At 38.3% G+C, this 15,593-nt stretch overlaps 1 protein-coding gene across 4 annotated transcripts in view; it reads right to left on the minus strand.

Annotated features, from left to right (window-relative positions):
• The window catches only part of slc45a4a (solute carrier family 45 member 4a), a 61,536-nt gene that overhangs the window by 34,521 nt on the left and 11,422 nt on the right, over nucleotides 1-15,593 (minus strand). For all 4 annotated transcript variants that reach the window (XM_028461294.1, XM_028461295.1, XM_028461291.1 and 1 more), the window contains one exon: nucleotides 6,058-7,323. In XM_028461294.1, coding sequence (XP_028317095.1) covers nucleotides 6,058-6,370 — 313 coding nt within the window. In that variant the 5' untranslated portion in view covers nucleotides 6,371-7,323. The remainder of the gene's footprint in view (nucleotides 1-6,057; nucleotides 7,324-15,593) is intronic.

The raw sequence follows: 15,593 nt of genomic DNA on the forward strand, positions 1-15,593 counted from the left end.
TATATCTGCTTGAGACTGAAATTGGCATTTACAGTGTGTTTTTTGTGAAGATTGTGTCTGTCAATTGTTATGTGAATTATTTTATTAATATTCACCACGTAGTACAGAAATATTGGCTTGTTTAAGCCCTGATGACCTCAAAACTGTCTGTTATTGCAGAAGAAAGTCTCCTAACTTTAAAACTTTTAAAAGGTTTTTTGTGTTACTGCCTGTTCCTGCTCCTCTTATCTCTATGTATTTACCTCTTCACCTTATTAATGGCCCTTATGAACTCTTGATTGACTTCTGCTGTATTTTGTTACAAATAAAAAAAACTTATGGAAACATCACCTCTTACATTATAATTTGCGAATCGTAAAGATATATTTTTCCTTGCATTGTTTTGCTTCTGTCTTTATGTAACTTTTTTAGCTTTTCACAAGTACTTGCCCATTATTTATCTATTCATGGGCTTACAGTAAAACTCTGTTGAAGCTTGAATAGACCTCTGTGCTTTTTGTTATCCAGGTAACATCATACCCCGACTCTTACGAAGCACCACTGAGCAAAGACAGAGCGTTGCAGGCAGGGCTCAAGAAAGAGAATCACAATCGCAGCTTTACAGTAATCCCTTAAAAACTAATTTCACAATCAAGCAGGTGGGTTGGACCTGCAAAAAGTGCATCGACAAAGGTATTTATCTCCTCAATAGAAAAGAAACAATCTTGTACAAAGTGGTGAAGACATTCAACAGTACTGTCAACAAAATGACAGTCATCAACATCCCCTGCCAGATTGGTTCTCATTATAACTCACAACCTTTTCCTAAATGTCCTAAATCTAAGAACTTAGATGTATTATCACATCAGAATATAAAATTACTAACCATCTTAAACGATTTCGGTCCCCTTTGAAGATACCTCGAACAGAGTAAAAAAACAGCAAAGGGAAATAACTTCGGAAAAAAAATTTGTGCACTTCTCATTTTGGAACTCCATCAAGGTGTTGATACCCTGAAGCCACACACCAAATTTGGTTATCATATCTTAAACAATTTCTAAGAAAAGCTGCAAACCTTTGACGATACCTTGAACAGAGTCCAAAAAACGGAACAAGGGCAATACCTCCGAAAAAAATAATTGTGTGTGTCTCATTTTCAAACTCCATCAAGGTATTTATACCCTGAAGCAATGCATCAAATTTGGTTATTGGATCTTAAACGGATTCTGAGAAAAGCTGTCCCCTTTGAAGATACCTCAAACAGAGTAAAAACAATGTAAAAAGGGCAATAACTCCAGAAAAAAAAAATTGCGCACTTCTCATTTTCAAACTCCATCAAGGTATTGATACCCTGAAGCCACACACCAAATTTGGCTATTGTATCTTAAATGGTTTCTGAGAAAAGCTGTCCCCTTTAACTTGTACAGACGGACAAACAGACGGAGCTCAAACCTATATACCCGTTCACACTTTGTGGTGGGGGATAATAATATGGTATACTTGTTCTTTTGAATGCACATTGTTTTAAGCATGGTGTTAGAAGAAAAGGTCATTTTGTGCATTTTGCTTTACTTTCTTTTTAATTTAAAAATGCAAAAACTAGGGAACAGGTTTTAGTCATAGTTATATGATGGGAAAAACAAATCAATTTAATTCAGCTTTATTTATATAGTGCAAATTACAACAATAGTCATCTCAAAGCGCTAAAACAAGACAAAGAGTACCATCTGCTTGACATTTCTGACTATCAATTATTTCTTTTTTAATTTCTCTATTATATCCTGCATTAACTCCTCAATTTTTTTTTTTACATAATCACAAGTGTTTTCAATTATTTTTTGCAGGTTTTTGTTGTCGTGGGTAATAGATTTTTCAAGAAACTACAAGATAAACAGTGATGTGTTATTAACTTAACTAATATTGACTCTCCAAATGGCATTCAAGTTGGAATAGTAGCTTTGTCTGAATTTGTTTACAAAGAACTACAATAAGAAGAGGGTAATACCATTACTACTTGCTGCTGGCACTGAAAAATGACGAGACAATTAGCTCCATCTTTATATTGTTTAGTATTGCAATAAAGCCCATTAAGGTTGGGATTATAAGGGCATAATGATCAGGTGAAAACTAGAGTTTGGTTAAAAATAAATAAATAAATAAATGGAGAATGAAGAGACATTAGCAAATACGTCTATTATTTTTTTTCATTCTGTAGGTTTTTGTGAATTATTTCATAATAAATACTTTTTTTCTCTGACATTCAACGTTTTCTTGCAGGTACGATCCTTTCTTCTGGCAGAAAAATCCAAAACATGTTCAAGCTCGGCTCATTAAAAGCTTCAATAGTTCCAAAGTTTAACTCCTAATGAATTAAAGTGGTTTAATAATCCATTTTGAAATCCAGGCTTATTGCATGTGAATAGAAAAGGGCTCAACACGCTCTCAACACCTGACCTTTCAAAGTAGAGATTTCTTATTCGTACTTTGCCTCGTGTAAATAAGAACTCCTTGAACAAACTTTATCCGTTGCATGCCCACACTCACACTTTCTACTTTTGTTTTTTAGCCTTACTCCCTGTGTTGTAGGGTCACGTTTACACAATGGACTCAGTCAGGGAAAGCCAAGTGGCCAGCTTAGCAGCTATCCAGCTAATTCCATCAGTCATAAGCATGCGTAGCGCATTAGCTATACGGGGGGTGGTGGGGGGGGAGTCAATATTTGTTAACCAAAAACTTAAAAGTCTGCTCTGAGCTCACGTTAGGTTTGTTTTCCAAGAACAACATTATTATTATTTTTGCAAGTGTAAAAGAAATTCCAATGGCACAGACTCTCACTTAGTGGGTTTAAATGCAGCTTTAGAAAAACAAATAAAAGGCTGGAAAATAAAGTAATTCAAAATACTGTTTTTGAGAACACAGGGTTGCGATCAATTATAATTGCAACCGGGTAATTTACAATTAATTACAATTATGCCATAAGTATAGCTGGAATTGTACTTGGGAAAAATGTGTTGCCGTTGTAATCACAATTTAATTCAGATAATTGACTTTGTAATTGTAATTGGTATGGATATTCAATAAAAACTCTAACATATACATAGCAATCACCTTTGAATAATCGTAATTTAATTGTAATAAAAAAAGAATGCTGGTCAATGTAATCATAATTGGATTGTAATTGAACATGGATAATTGAAGACGGAATTGTAACTGAAAAAAGTAATTGAGGTTAGCTCGGCTAACATTTTTTATCTTGCAACTATCAATCATAATTAATTTAATATTCCCAGGGGAAAATTACAATGGCTCCCAAAGTGGAAAAAATGACAGCAAAGGTAACAAGACACACAGATGATTTAAATGTAAACACAAAGACAAAAACAACAATTATATTAACATAGAAAATTAATTGTGAGTAAATATGCATGGGAATATAAGTATCCAAGTATAATCCAAAAACGGAACTAGAATGAGATTGCGTAACTTCTAAAAAAATCAGAAAACAGCATTGCCAGTGAGAACCTGTCGAGGCACAAGCAGACAGAGTTTATCAGGAGTTTGGTGGGTTTTTTTCTCATGCATGTATATTCAAACCAAACAAGAGATCCTTAAACGACTTGTTAGCATAGCTCGATAGCTGTGTTGCATGTAAACACATTGACTGATTGCACTGGAAGCAGAGAAACTCCAATGTGTTTTTCTTAGACAAAAAAAACCTTCACAATACAGATGTCTTTAGGTAGTATCTGCTCCCACACTAGTTTCTGCTTTTCTCCCAGGTTGTTTATTCTGTCAGCAGTTTTTCATCTCCATCACAATGGCCCTGTCGACACCTTTGTATAGTGTTTCATTGGGAAAATAGCTAAATTCCACAGGAGACTATTGTGATTCTCACAGACAGCTGAGTGAAAGTGTTGTGACGACACAAAGCCACATTTAAACAATTGACATTTGGTGTGCCAGACAGAGGAGAAACATCTCCAAGTGTGTCTCCATCAAGAGTTTAGTGCAACGATTTCGTAAATTTAAAAAAAACTATTGGAAAAATAATAAATAATAAAAATGGCTTGAAAATGTGCTTTCAAATTCAACTGAATAAATGAAATTAATACGGAAAATGAAATATAAAGACAGCAGATAAGTGTCTCACCTGTAAATCAACATACTTACGTATTTATTAAGTTTTTTGTATATTTGTTTAACAATGTATTTTGAGCATTAATTTGTCAGTTTTTTGTTTTTTTTTACTAATCAAAACTTTGTTACCTGTTAAATTATTAATGAATAAATGAAATAATAAAGAAAAAAATAATACATTGTAATATTTGACTATTTTTTGACATGTTAGTTCAGGCCACACTGTTTAAATAGCAAAAAAAAAAAGGTAAACATGATGCATCTGTTAAAGATTTACAGTGATTTATAGAAATACATAGGAGAAATATAAAACAAATGCATAGTTTGTGCTCTTTATAGTATAGTTTTGCGAGTTACTCAGCTGAAATTAGGCAAAAACTAAAACTGAACAGCATTTTTGAAAATTAACACTGCTGATTCATCAGTCAGATAAGATTTACCGGTACTTAATTATCTAATTGTTCTAATGGAAGCTGCTTTTGGCTCATTGTTCTCTTAATAAAGTTACACTGGGGTTGTTGCACAGCTCCATTTGCTGCCAAGTGCATCCTACTTTATAATTAATATGGTTAAAAGGTGACCTCTCATCTTTATGAGCAAAATGTCAATGTGAAAAGCATTTCATTAGCGTAAAAATAAAATGTACTACATTGTGGCTGGCATAATACCCTGTCAGTATAGTGAATGTCTGCTCGAAAACAGAATGTTCTGCAAGTGCTTGTTCTCTCTATCAATTTTAAAGATCCTCTAAGAGGTGCTCAGACAGTTGCTGATCCAAGGGGGAAAAAAAGTGAAAACACTGCAAATTTAGGGCTAAATTTAGAAGTCGAGCTGTAACTAGAGGGTCTGAAGCAACAAAAGCAGACATACCTGGAAGTGTAATCTCTAACCATCAGTTTTAAAATATATCAATTCCAAACTCTTAGCACATACAAACACTGTAATACACATTGTGGCGAGTCATCATTTGTCATCCAACTGAGCCACGGTGCACAGAGTTGCCTCAATTATGTAAGCTAGGAGATCGACCTACGTCACAGTGGAAGAAGAAGAGATTGGGAGATTGGAAGGAAAAACATAACAGATTCCCATTTCATGGGAAATGACTGATGTATAAATATGGTTATAGCTGCTTCAGCCTTTATTTTATTTTTTTCATTCCTTCCCTTCTTCCTCTCCGGTTTCTCACCCATCTCATCCTCACGCTCTTTAGACATAATCCGGTTTGGCGCATTTTCAAAGGCTGTCAAAGATGAGACTAGGTGTAAATGACAGTATGGCGTGTCCAATGCAACTGACATCCTGGCCCTCAGTGTACGTGTGTGTCTAAATGCATGTGTGCAGTGGGGGTGAGCACATCAGTCTCTTGCCAATCAGAGCTGGTGTCTATTGTGAACAAATGTCCCTTCAGATGTTACTTAACATCAAACCAGATCATCATTCATTTAGGGGTGTCCCGATCCAATGTTAATAATGGATATTGGTCTCATATCAGCAACAACAGAAATAATCTAAATGAATTATATCAGCCTGCATCTATAATCTCCAGGCAAGAAGTCTCATTACCCCATTTATCTAATCGAAATATTGTTTACCACAATCGCAATTGCAAACTTTCTCCAAATCGTACAGCACTATTTTGAATGCATAACCCCTCCCACAGTTTTCACCCAATTGTAACGATTAGGGTGCCAAAACATTCACAAAATTCAGTAGATTTATCTAATGTTTTGGTGTCTTTTGAAATCATTTACTTCTGAATTAATTCAGACTCCTCCTCCAAACTTTTTGCAGATTGATTCCACTTCAAAGCAAGCCTGCTCACATCAAAAGACACCATTTCATTTTTTTTTTTTTTTTTTTTTTTTACAACTGTTGCATTTAAAAGTGTGCGTTTTAAAGGGCAAAGTTCCGAAAAAGATACATGTACACACTACTCACCAATCTGCAGCAGGACGGGCGTCACTAGCGCCGTCTCCATGGCGTAGCAGAACTCCCGGCCAAACATCACGGCGCCGTGCATCACCCATCTCTTCAAGGGAATGCCTTCAATCGAACCATCGCTCGCTGATTCCTCTCCTCCTTGACCTTCTCCTGCTCTGCCCTCTTTACCTCCCGATCCATCCGTTTTGCCTCCTCCCGTCTCTTCGTCCATGTCACATGCGACAGAGTCTTTGGTGTTAACCCCGCCCACAAGAGATCTGACCTGCATGGCGTCAGCCTCCGTGTTCTGGGGAGGCATGGCGAAGGGCATGCACACGAGAATAATAACTGCACCCTCTGTGACTGACAGATACTCAATAACAGGTAGCGAGCAAACTTTCTTAAAAAAAAACTAGTAATGAATTCCAGGAAGTAACTTCATTACATTCATTAAATTCAATGCCCGGCAGAAGCCAGTGGTGGTAAACATTAAAAGAAAAATGGCTAAGCTGTAACAGATCACTTTTCAGCTTCTGAGGTATTAAAATGTATCTAAGCCTGAGTCCTAAGTATCCAAAAGCTATCTATTTCGCTATATACGGCTTGAACAGAAATAAAAATTAAAGTGAAGAAAAATTAGATAAACAAATAGATGATTTTTCTCCTAGCACCTCCAAGTTCAACACCTTTTAATCCTTCTTCTTTTCCCCAAAAAAGTTAAAAAAAAAAAAAAAATCCAAAATGACCTTTCTCAAGGCTTGTAGAAAAGTTCAGAAAACAAATAAAATTAAAAAAATCAAATGGGAAGCAGTTGACTTTCACAGGAAGAGTTTACATTCCAAAAAGCAACTATGTGCAGTAGTATCTGTGCGTTTGTCAGGTGTGCTAGATACTTCCTGGAAAACTCCGCTTTATTTGGTATGATGGTATGTTTGTGTGTGTGTGTGTGTGTGTGTGTGTGTGTGTGTGTGTGTGTGTGTGTGTGTGTGTGTGTGTGTGTGTGTGTGTGTGTGTGTGTATGTGCCGCGTGTTTGTTTATGGCTTTTGTGTCATGGGGTGTGCCCCTAATTTTTTTACCGTCTATTCGATGAGGCAAAAGTCCATATAGAAGACCATTCAGTGAGTTTCAGAGTCATTTTGTCTATAGAGGGCTGGATAGAGAGCTGGATGATTGACTGGGTGGGGGCAAGAAGAAGGCTGCGGGGGGAGGGGGACGGAGGTGGAGGGCAGGCGGCGACGGTCGGCGGAACTCCTCTGAAAATCCCCATCGATTGGCTGATCACTCTGTGAGGTAAAATAAGAGAAAAATACATTAAACGAGTTTCACACACACACATTATCAATTGGCTAATTAAAAACTGCAGCTTTAAGTATTCAAACATTGATTTCATTTGTGGTCCCAACTTTGCACCTCTAACTGTTCAGGTTATTGTTAACCTCAACCGTTTCTGGTTTGGTGCCAGGCAGTCATGTCTGTTGACATAAGATTTTTGCAAACTAGGACACTCATAGCATACTTTCCTTCTCATATAAGGGTGAGGTAGTATTTTTGGTTAGCCCAACAACTGGTTTTAATGGTGCATTTATACTGACGAATCTTAGAGCTGTTAAAACGCTCTAGGATTTGTTTGCACGGATAGTCTGCCTCGTTTGGGCGATGTGAACCCGCAAACAAAGTCTAAAGCAGACCAAACAGGCAAATTCTAGAGCGATTGTTTTTGTTAGTCTCAGAGCGTTTCCAATCAAAGCCTAGAGCGATGAGGAGCGCCATGATCCCAACCGCTCTGGGGGCAGATTCAGCACAGGATGTATCGGCAATGACAAAGAGCGCACTAGATGGTGGGAGAGCCGGTGCAAAACAGGGCTTTAAAACCACCAAAAGCACAACCACTTGTTGCTACTCCATTGTTGAATGTTGTGAAAGAACAAACGGAGAAGACAGAAGTCTCTGCGCACGCTTAAGCGCTCGCTCTGACCCATTGTTGAGAGCCTCTTCTTCGGGTTTATGTTTTACTGCCTAGAGAAGACTCTACTCCAGTAAAAAAAAAAAACTCAAGCAGTTAGCTCATGCAACTCCACCAGAGGCTGTTTGGCGCGGATCAGAAGTTGCGCTCTGAACGCAAACAGAGCAAAACCAAGGTGATAAAATTATCACCTGTCCTCCGCCCATTCGATCGAGTCCGGGACCTAACCTGTGTGAATGCATCCCAAGACTAAAACACAAAATGACAAAAAGAATTTAAGACCTGTGAGTAAGTTCAACAACCTAGATCCCTTTTGAAAGCAGCAGAAACTGTTTCTTAACTCATTTCTGTTCTACAAGGGCATTTAAAAAAAATAACCCAACAAAACCTCTAGTATTATATGATCTTTTGATGGAGCTTGCTATTTAAATTCACCACAGGTACCCTTTAAATTGGCCTGTTACAAAACACCAGCATTTAAACAAACAGTTCACATTCTGACAATATAACCTGAATAAGTTATGGCTTAATGGCACCAGAGGCTATTAACAGATACACCACAACATAGACAACCGCATAATTGCATCAACAACATGATTTATCGCAATCAACAGCAGATTATGACAATATTTTTAAACTGAGCTACACCATGGGTATGTGTGTGTGTGGAGGGACGAAAACGACGGATTCCTCATCTGTGAGGGAAAGAGAGAAACAAAAACAGTCAGCCTTGAGGCTTCCATTTCATTCCACACTGAGTATATACCCAAGTGTGTGTTTTTATGCACAGCGGTCTGCTGAATTATAACCCTGTGAGGAAGCACACACTCAAGCAGACCACATGAACAACACACATATCGCACTAGTGCCAAGGACCTCCTCTAGCCTCTTAGAGAGATGTGAAGGAGGAAAGCAAAACGACTAGAGCGATCGAAAAAGCCTTAAGGCGAGGAGGAAACGTGGGAATGTGGAGTTTGAACAGGTGGGTGGTGGGAGGAAGGAAAAAATGAATGGCAGAATTTGGGCTCGAGAGGGAACAACAAGCAGACTGAAAACAAAGTGATGTACAGCCAAAGAAGGATGGGAGCAAAATGTTTGGTCCTTAAACTGTTAGTTCTTCTGCTCCTGATTCATCTGTTCTCAACATTTCCAGCTCTCTCACGTGTCCTCATTAAGATTCATGATGCACTCAAGTTGGTCATGAATATTTCATCCACTCTCAAACACACACACACACACCCCTCCCTTCTCACCTGACCTCACACACATTGCAGAAAATTATGTAACATTTCACAAGGTCACTGGTTCTCAATTAAAATCTCACAATGATGTTTGACTAATTGCTCTGCAAAGTGACCTTAAAGAAGTCAGAAACATTTCACAAATCCACCATTAGCAACAAAAAACAATTAAGGGTAACATGAAATGACTGATTGTATAGCAAGATGTATCAAAGGACTTGAAACTTGCTATAATTAAATATGGAGAGCAAACCCCTACTTATTTATTGCAAATCACTGTGGGACCCACGCTACAGCTCAAATACGTACTTTAAGATTTATCCCAAATGACCCATTTAGTCAATAAAAGTTGGCTTTGCAGTATATTTAAGTTTTTAGTTTTTTCAGGAGTGGGTATCTTTATTATAATATTAATAACAACTTGGATTTATATTGTGAGTTTTTCGAGGAGACACAAAGCGCCTTACAGAAACCATTATTCATTCACACCAGTAGTGACAAGCTACACTGTAGCCACAGCTGCCCTTGGGCACATTGACAGGATTTCGCGCTTACGGCCCCTCTAACCACCACCAACTTTCGTGCACAATTCATACTTATTTCTACGAGGCAATGTGGGTAAAGTGCCTTGCCCAAGGACACAACAACAATGACTTGGATAGAGAAGGATTCATACCCTCAACCCTTCAGTTATTGGACGACCCACTCTACTACTGACTCATGGTAGCCCAGCAAGAAGATGTGAGTTCAAGCCTAAGTGGATTTCCAGGTCCGTTTCTGGCTATATGCGGACTATGTGTTTGCGGAGGGCCACATAAACCAATAGGGGTCCCAAAGCTGAGTCTAAAGCTTCACCTGAGGAGAATGAAATGTACCTGTACTTTTATCCTTAATATGCGTGAAAATAAATCCAGGACACAAGAATAAGATAAACCCTAATCAAAAGCTGTGGCTCAGGTTTCTCAAAATATAAAATCAACATTTTCTAACACTCAATATCTGTTTTATATTGTTTTTTCATGTCTGTAGCACATTTTACCTCTGCGTTTGTGCATATGTGAGTGTGTAACATGAGCATTGCTTGGATTGAAAAATCAACAAAAAAACACCTGAGGTGAAAGCACAGGGAAAGGTGAGACAAAAGGGGATCCAGGGCAAAGATATGAAATTCTAGGAAAGACAGCAATGACATCTACAGCACATTTAACAAAAACGTCTTTTGTCCACAGCCAGACAGAAACAAGGACCGAAAGGAAAAAACGAGTAACAGTAAACATGACTAGAGACGGCAGATGTCTGTAAAGTTCAAGGTCACAGCCACCCCATGAGTTGTCATCTCCAGTGTCTCGCAGATCAACACACGCAGGCTTTCTGAATCTTCAAGGGGTCACAGCAAACACGCATAACCAAGGTCTATTACGGTGAGTGTTTATTCTTGTGCTGTAAACCAGATTACCTGAGACGTGAAACCAGGCCACTGTTTACACTACCTGCAACTATGACGCCTTGCTCCTTGCTTCTTGCTGAATCTTTGTTTCTTGCATGTAGAAGACATGCAAACTTGGTATATGAGACAACAAAGGTTTTGCATGTGTTTCTTGAGATAATGCCGGGGAGTGTCATCCATGAGTACAGGAACAAAGAACCTGACATACTGGTTTATCAATGTCTATTCAAACAAATAATTTAACTTTTTTTATGTTCTAGCGTCTCTTTGTATTGTGCTTTGGTTAGTTCAAACAAAGCCAACCTCTCAAGTCTTGTTTAAAGAAGAGAATTATAATACCTATGGTACAACTACTTCATGGGAGACAATAAATTAGTTAGTTGCAGTTGTGATTTAAATCTAAGGTAAGGATAGTTGTAAATGCTGTGGTTCATTATATTAGACTGCATGGTCAAGACATTCCCCAATTTCATAAACTTTTTGACAGAATCAGTATTGATGAAAAAAAAGGTTGAGGTTAACTTAGTAAAGCTGCTAGAGACAATGATTTGTTCTATCAGATAAATACACAGAGTATCTCATGGAAGGTTGAAATTGACGCTCGAAAATTTGTCTTTCATCATTCTCCACAATAAACACCATTTATTAACATTTTCTGAAAAGTATCACGCATGGCATTGTGGGATGTGGAGTCTCGTAAACAGATGCACAAAAGTGTTTTTACTTCATTCTTACTCCCAACACTTTTCTGGTGTTTTCACAGACTAACACTTGTCAAAGCAAAGCGGGAAACTTTTTGTCGAGCTGTTGCTTCAAAACTACAATCAAAAAAAAGGTGAAAACTATTCTCATGTGAGGTCTTCTGTGTGACAGCCAACAATAAAAAGGTTTGTTGTGTGTTTTTCCCGATAGACGTGATACGTCACGTTCTCCCCCGTCCATTCAGAGCCTTTCCAACGCCCAGACCTAAAGCGGATTTAACTAAAGTCGAATAAACCGTTTTTCCATGTAAACCTCAGTTCGGGAATTACTATTTCCATGTAAACACGAAGCAGAACACTTTAATTCTCAATGATTTAATTCGGAATAACTAATTCCGAATTAAAAAACATCATGTAACCGTGGCCATTGAAACCCCATCGTGCCAGAGGTGTCACATACCAGTTGAAGCACGTGAACAAATCGCAAAAGACACCACGTTGACCCATATAGAGCTGGATATAGATTACAGGGCTACAGACTACAGGATCAGGTTCACATACTGCCAAGGCAAACGGATGTTTGTGTGTCTCTGAGCTTGGATAGGGAGAAATATACAAAACACATTAGTAGAAAGAAGGACCAGAATAAACCTTTCCAGGTCAATACACAGTCAGGAATTTAAGGAAAAGTACATTAGTGCACAGTCAATGACTCAGGCCAATTCATCCCAGTTCAATTGGGATTAGATGTTGAAACAGAGGATAGGCTACTACCAATATTTAAATACAAATGTTTTTCACAATTCAATCATGAACACCATCAAATTGGTTTTGTAATGATAAAATGAGTAAAAAAAAACCTTGATGATAATCAGACTGGGCAATTCAAGATAAATGATGATAACAGGTTATCATTCCAGGTCCTTTAGGGATTTGTGTTCCACACACCTACTCCCATGATTGTGTCATTGTCCTCACTGCAATCAGATATGCCTTCTATATCGTGTTTGTTTTCTCCTTTTAGAACTTCCAAACTCAACCCACTCCTGAAGCACAGGCCCTACATTAGCCCTCAGGAACTGTTCCCAATCTAAAGACCTTCATTGGTGTGTGGGAGGACAACAGATTGTGCAAGTCTCTTACAATTGATAAATAATTGTATATATTCGCTGTTTTTCTAGGACTGGATTCAAACGTTTCACATTTAAATCCAGAAAGTGTGCCTATGACAACTTTGTGGACTCTGTCTTACTATGACAAATGTAAGACTGGCTAAAACCATTGGGGAAAAACTCAGGCACAGGCCACACACACACAAAATAATGCACATTTCAAGTAGAAAACAAAATGGGAATGCACGGATGACTCCTCTGCATGTATACCAACACTTAAAATCCCCATTTAGTTGATTTTCCTACAATGAGTAACGACGTTCCCAGCTTTGGGAAGCAGATGGCAGGGATAAGCGAGCAGGAGGGGTATTGGGTGCGAGAGGTAAACACAGAATGGATGTGTCCATTATGGTGCAGTGCTACTGCAGTAGAGAGCACAAAGGGGGGCACATGTGTATCAACGTGCACCAGCGTCAATGACAAATCCCCTACTCATAACACTCATAGCACAGGGCTTATATCATCATAGCGGCTGGTATGACTGTGACGTCATTTAAGTGCTCCTCACATACATGCACTGCAGCGTACATATGCATCATAAAAGCCTTTTTTTAAAACCTCACGATGATTAGATTTCATCTCAAGTGAAGCTCTAAAAGGATTCACAAACTCAGCCTCACCTGAACCTCACCGCAGGCACTCACTCAAAATAGATAAGACATGACTTCCCCGGCTTTATTCATGTAGTGATGACGTGACATGAGGAGCCCCGACATCAACACAGGTTCAGTTCCAGTCAATACAGCATTCCATCCAGTTACAGTGCGATCAAGTTTACAGGGTCAGTCTAACAGGTTCAACAAATCAATGAATGTAACTCAATAATCTACATAAGTAACTGAAAGGAAATTGTAGATGCATTAGACTTAAAGTTGATGTGAAGTAAAGACTAAAAACACAAATATACAGTGCACGCACTAAACAAAATATTTCAAATTGCCAGAGACACAGAATTGAATTGCCTCTCAGGGACAAATAAAGTTGCAGCCTGCTGTTGTTCCTGCCTTATTGTATTGTTTCAAGTATTAGGTATGATAAGGGATAAAAGCACAAGTACACCATTAAGTTTTTCTTTAATGTGTTGACCTGGGGGAGAGCAGTGTGTTTGAATGTGTTGTTCTTCTGTTACTAAATGATGCACAACAGTTTGCCTGTTTGTGAAGCAGAAGCGGTTTAATTAACACAAGATTTAAGATCAAAATATTTTATTGGTCTAAGGAGATACTCCACATATATTCACTTCATATTATTCACTTTTTCATGCTGGTTTTTACAAAAGCAGATGTGCTTCATGCAATTTGTCCCTTAAAGGGGCCACTAAATCCATCAGTTTTTATACTAAAAAGTAAAAAGACTATGATAATAGATATCCACACACAAGGTTTAAGTAATTGTGATCAAACTGCTATGAACATGAAGCAGATTTTCTTAAAACCCATTACAAAAAGGATTTCAGCACACGTACAGCTTGTTTGTGACTTCTTTGCAGCCAATGTCGGTTCACCTGCTGCACACACAATAGAGAAGCAACTGTTGACCTTTTCCAACTTCAGCCTCAATGCCGTAGTCAGGAGACAGATGGGATACTACTCCTGGCCTCTTATTTATGCATTTATTTATACCATAACAAGCTTCATTCATTCATCTTCACAGACTCTGATTCCTGTTGAGGGTTTGAAGCGGTCTGCTAATAACAAGTACTAGACAGGACACAGACAACCATTAACTTACCACGTAACATACCACGTCCCAAAAGTGAAAGTACCGTAATTTCCGGACCATAAGCCGCTACTTTTTCTCACGCTTTGAACCCTGCGGCTTAAACAATGACGCGATTAAATTATGGATTTTTCCCGGTTGTATAAGCGTCATGCCACCATAAAATTGAGCTATGATATGTAGACGTGGGGCAGTGAGGAGGAGACTTCATGTAGTAAAACGTATCAGTTGAAACACGGAAATTTCTGTGAAACCTAACTTGATTACAGCAGCCCGCCTACCTGCCCGTTCTGATTGGCCGAGTTGTCTGAAGGGCAACCTCATCAGTCAACAAAGTGCAACCTATGTTAGGCTGCGGCATTTATGTGGATTTTTCCTAGAAAATTGCTAAATTATTGTAATGCAGCCAATAAAACAGTTTGCTTTATAGCCTGGAAATTACTGTACTTTTCACTGCAAGATATAGTTGCGAGGCCAAACTGCACACTCATGCTCATCCCTATTTTTAGCCAGCTAGCTAGCATTCTGGTTAGCCTATATGAGCTAAAAAGATAAGTTCACACACTCCCAGGAAGGAGCACACTCAGCACAGTGTAGCCAACTATTTTTATTTATTTATTTATTTTAAGCAAATCCTTGTAAATTAGCTTTCCTAAGACACACCACAGCCCTTTATCTATTAACAGTTTTGTAGCTACAGATGTCATTTAAAACCAACAGTAAACTGTGTATATGAAAAATGATTGATATAATTTTAAAAAAATTCTGAAAATAAAAATAATTCCATCAATAAATAAATAAAGTTTAAAAAAAACAATTGAATTGCCTGATGCTTTTGTAAACAATTGATTTCATTCGTAACAAATCTATATTAATAGCTTTGGGGCATATGCTAGCCACAAAAAAATCCTTTTTGAACCTTTTTAACATATTTTTTTATTTAATTGATTTTAATCAACAGTAAGAAAAGACACCAAGATTGTCGGAAAAAAGCCCGTGCATGTATCCAACAGGCTAAATATTTTGAGGTTCTGGCAGTACATGATGTGTATGTGCCACAGTCATGCTACTCCTGTTACCCCCCCCCCACCATAAAACCACACGCACCATTAACTCAGCACCTTACACCCCATCTGTGTCCCATTTAAGTACAGTACCCCCTACCAAACATCACATTACTGCAACCCCCCACCTGTATCCTGTCTTTCTGACCCGAGGGGCCTGTCCTCTTTTCAATAGACCCTATGCCAGTGTATCTCAGTGGTGGTGGTGTTGTTGGTAGATGTGACCTCCCCCCCTTACCCCCCCCC

This window comes from Gouania willdenowi, chromosome 11 (genome assembly GCF_900634775.1).
Source record: "Gouania willdenowi chromosome 11, fGouWil2.1, whole genome shotgun sequence".
NCBI classification, from domain to species: domain Eukaryota; kingdom Metazoa; phylum Chordata; class Actinopteri; order Blenniiformes; family Gobiesocidae; genus Gouania; species Gouania willdenowi.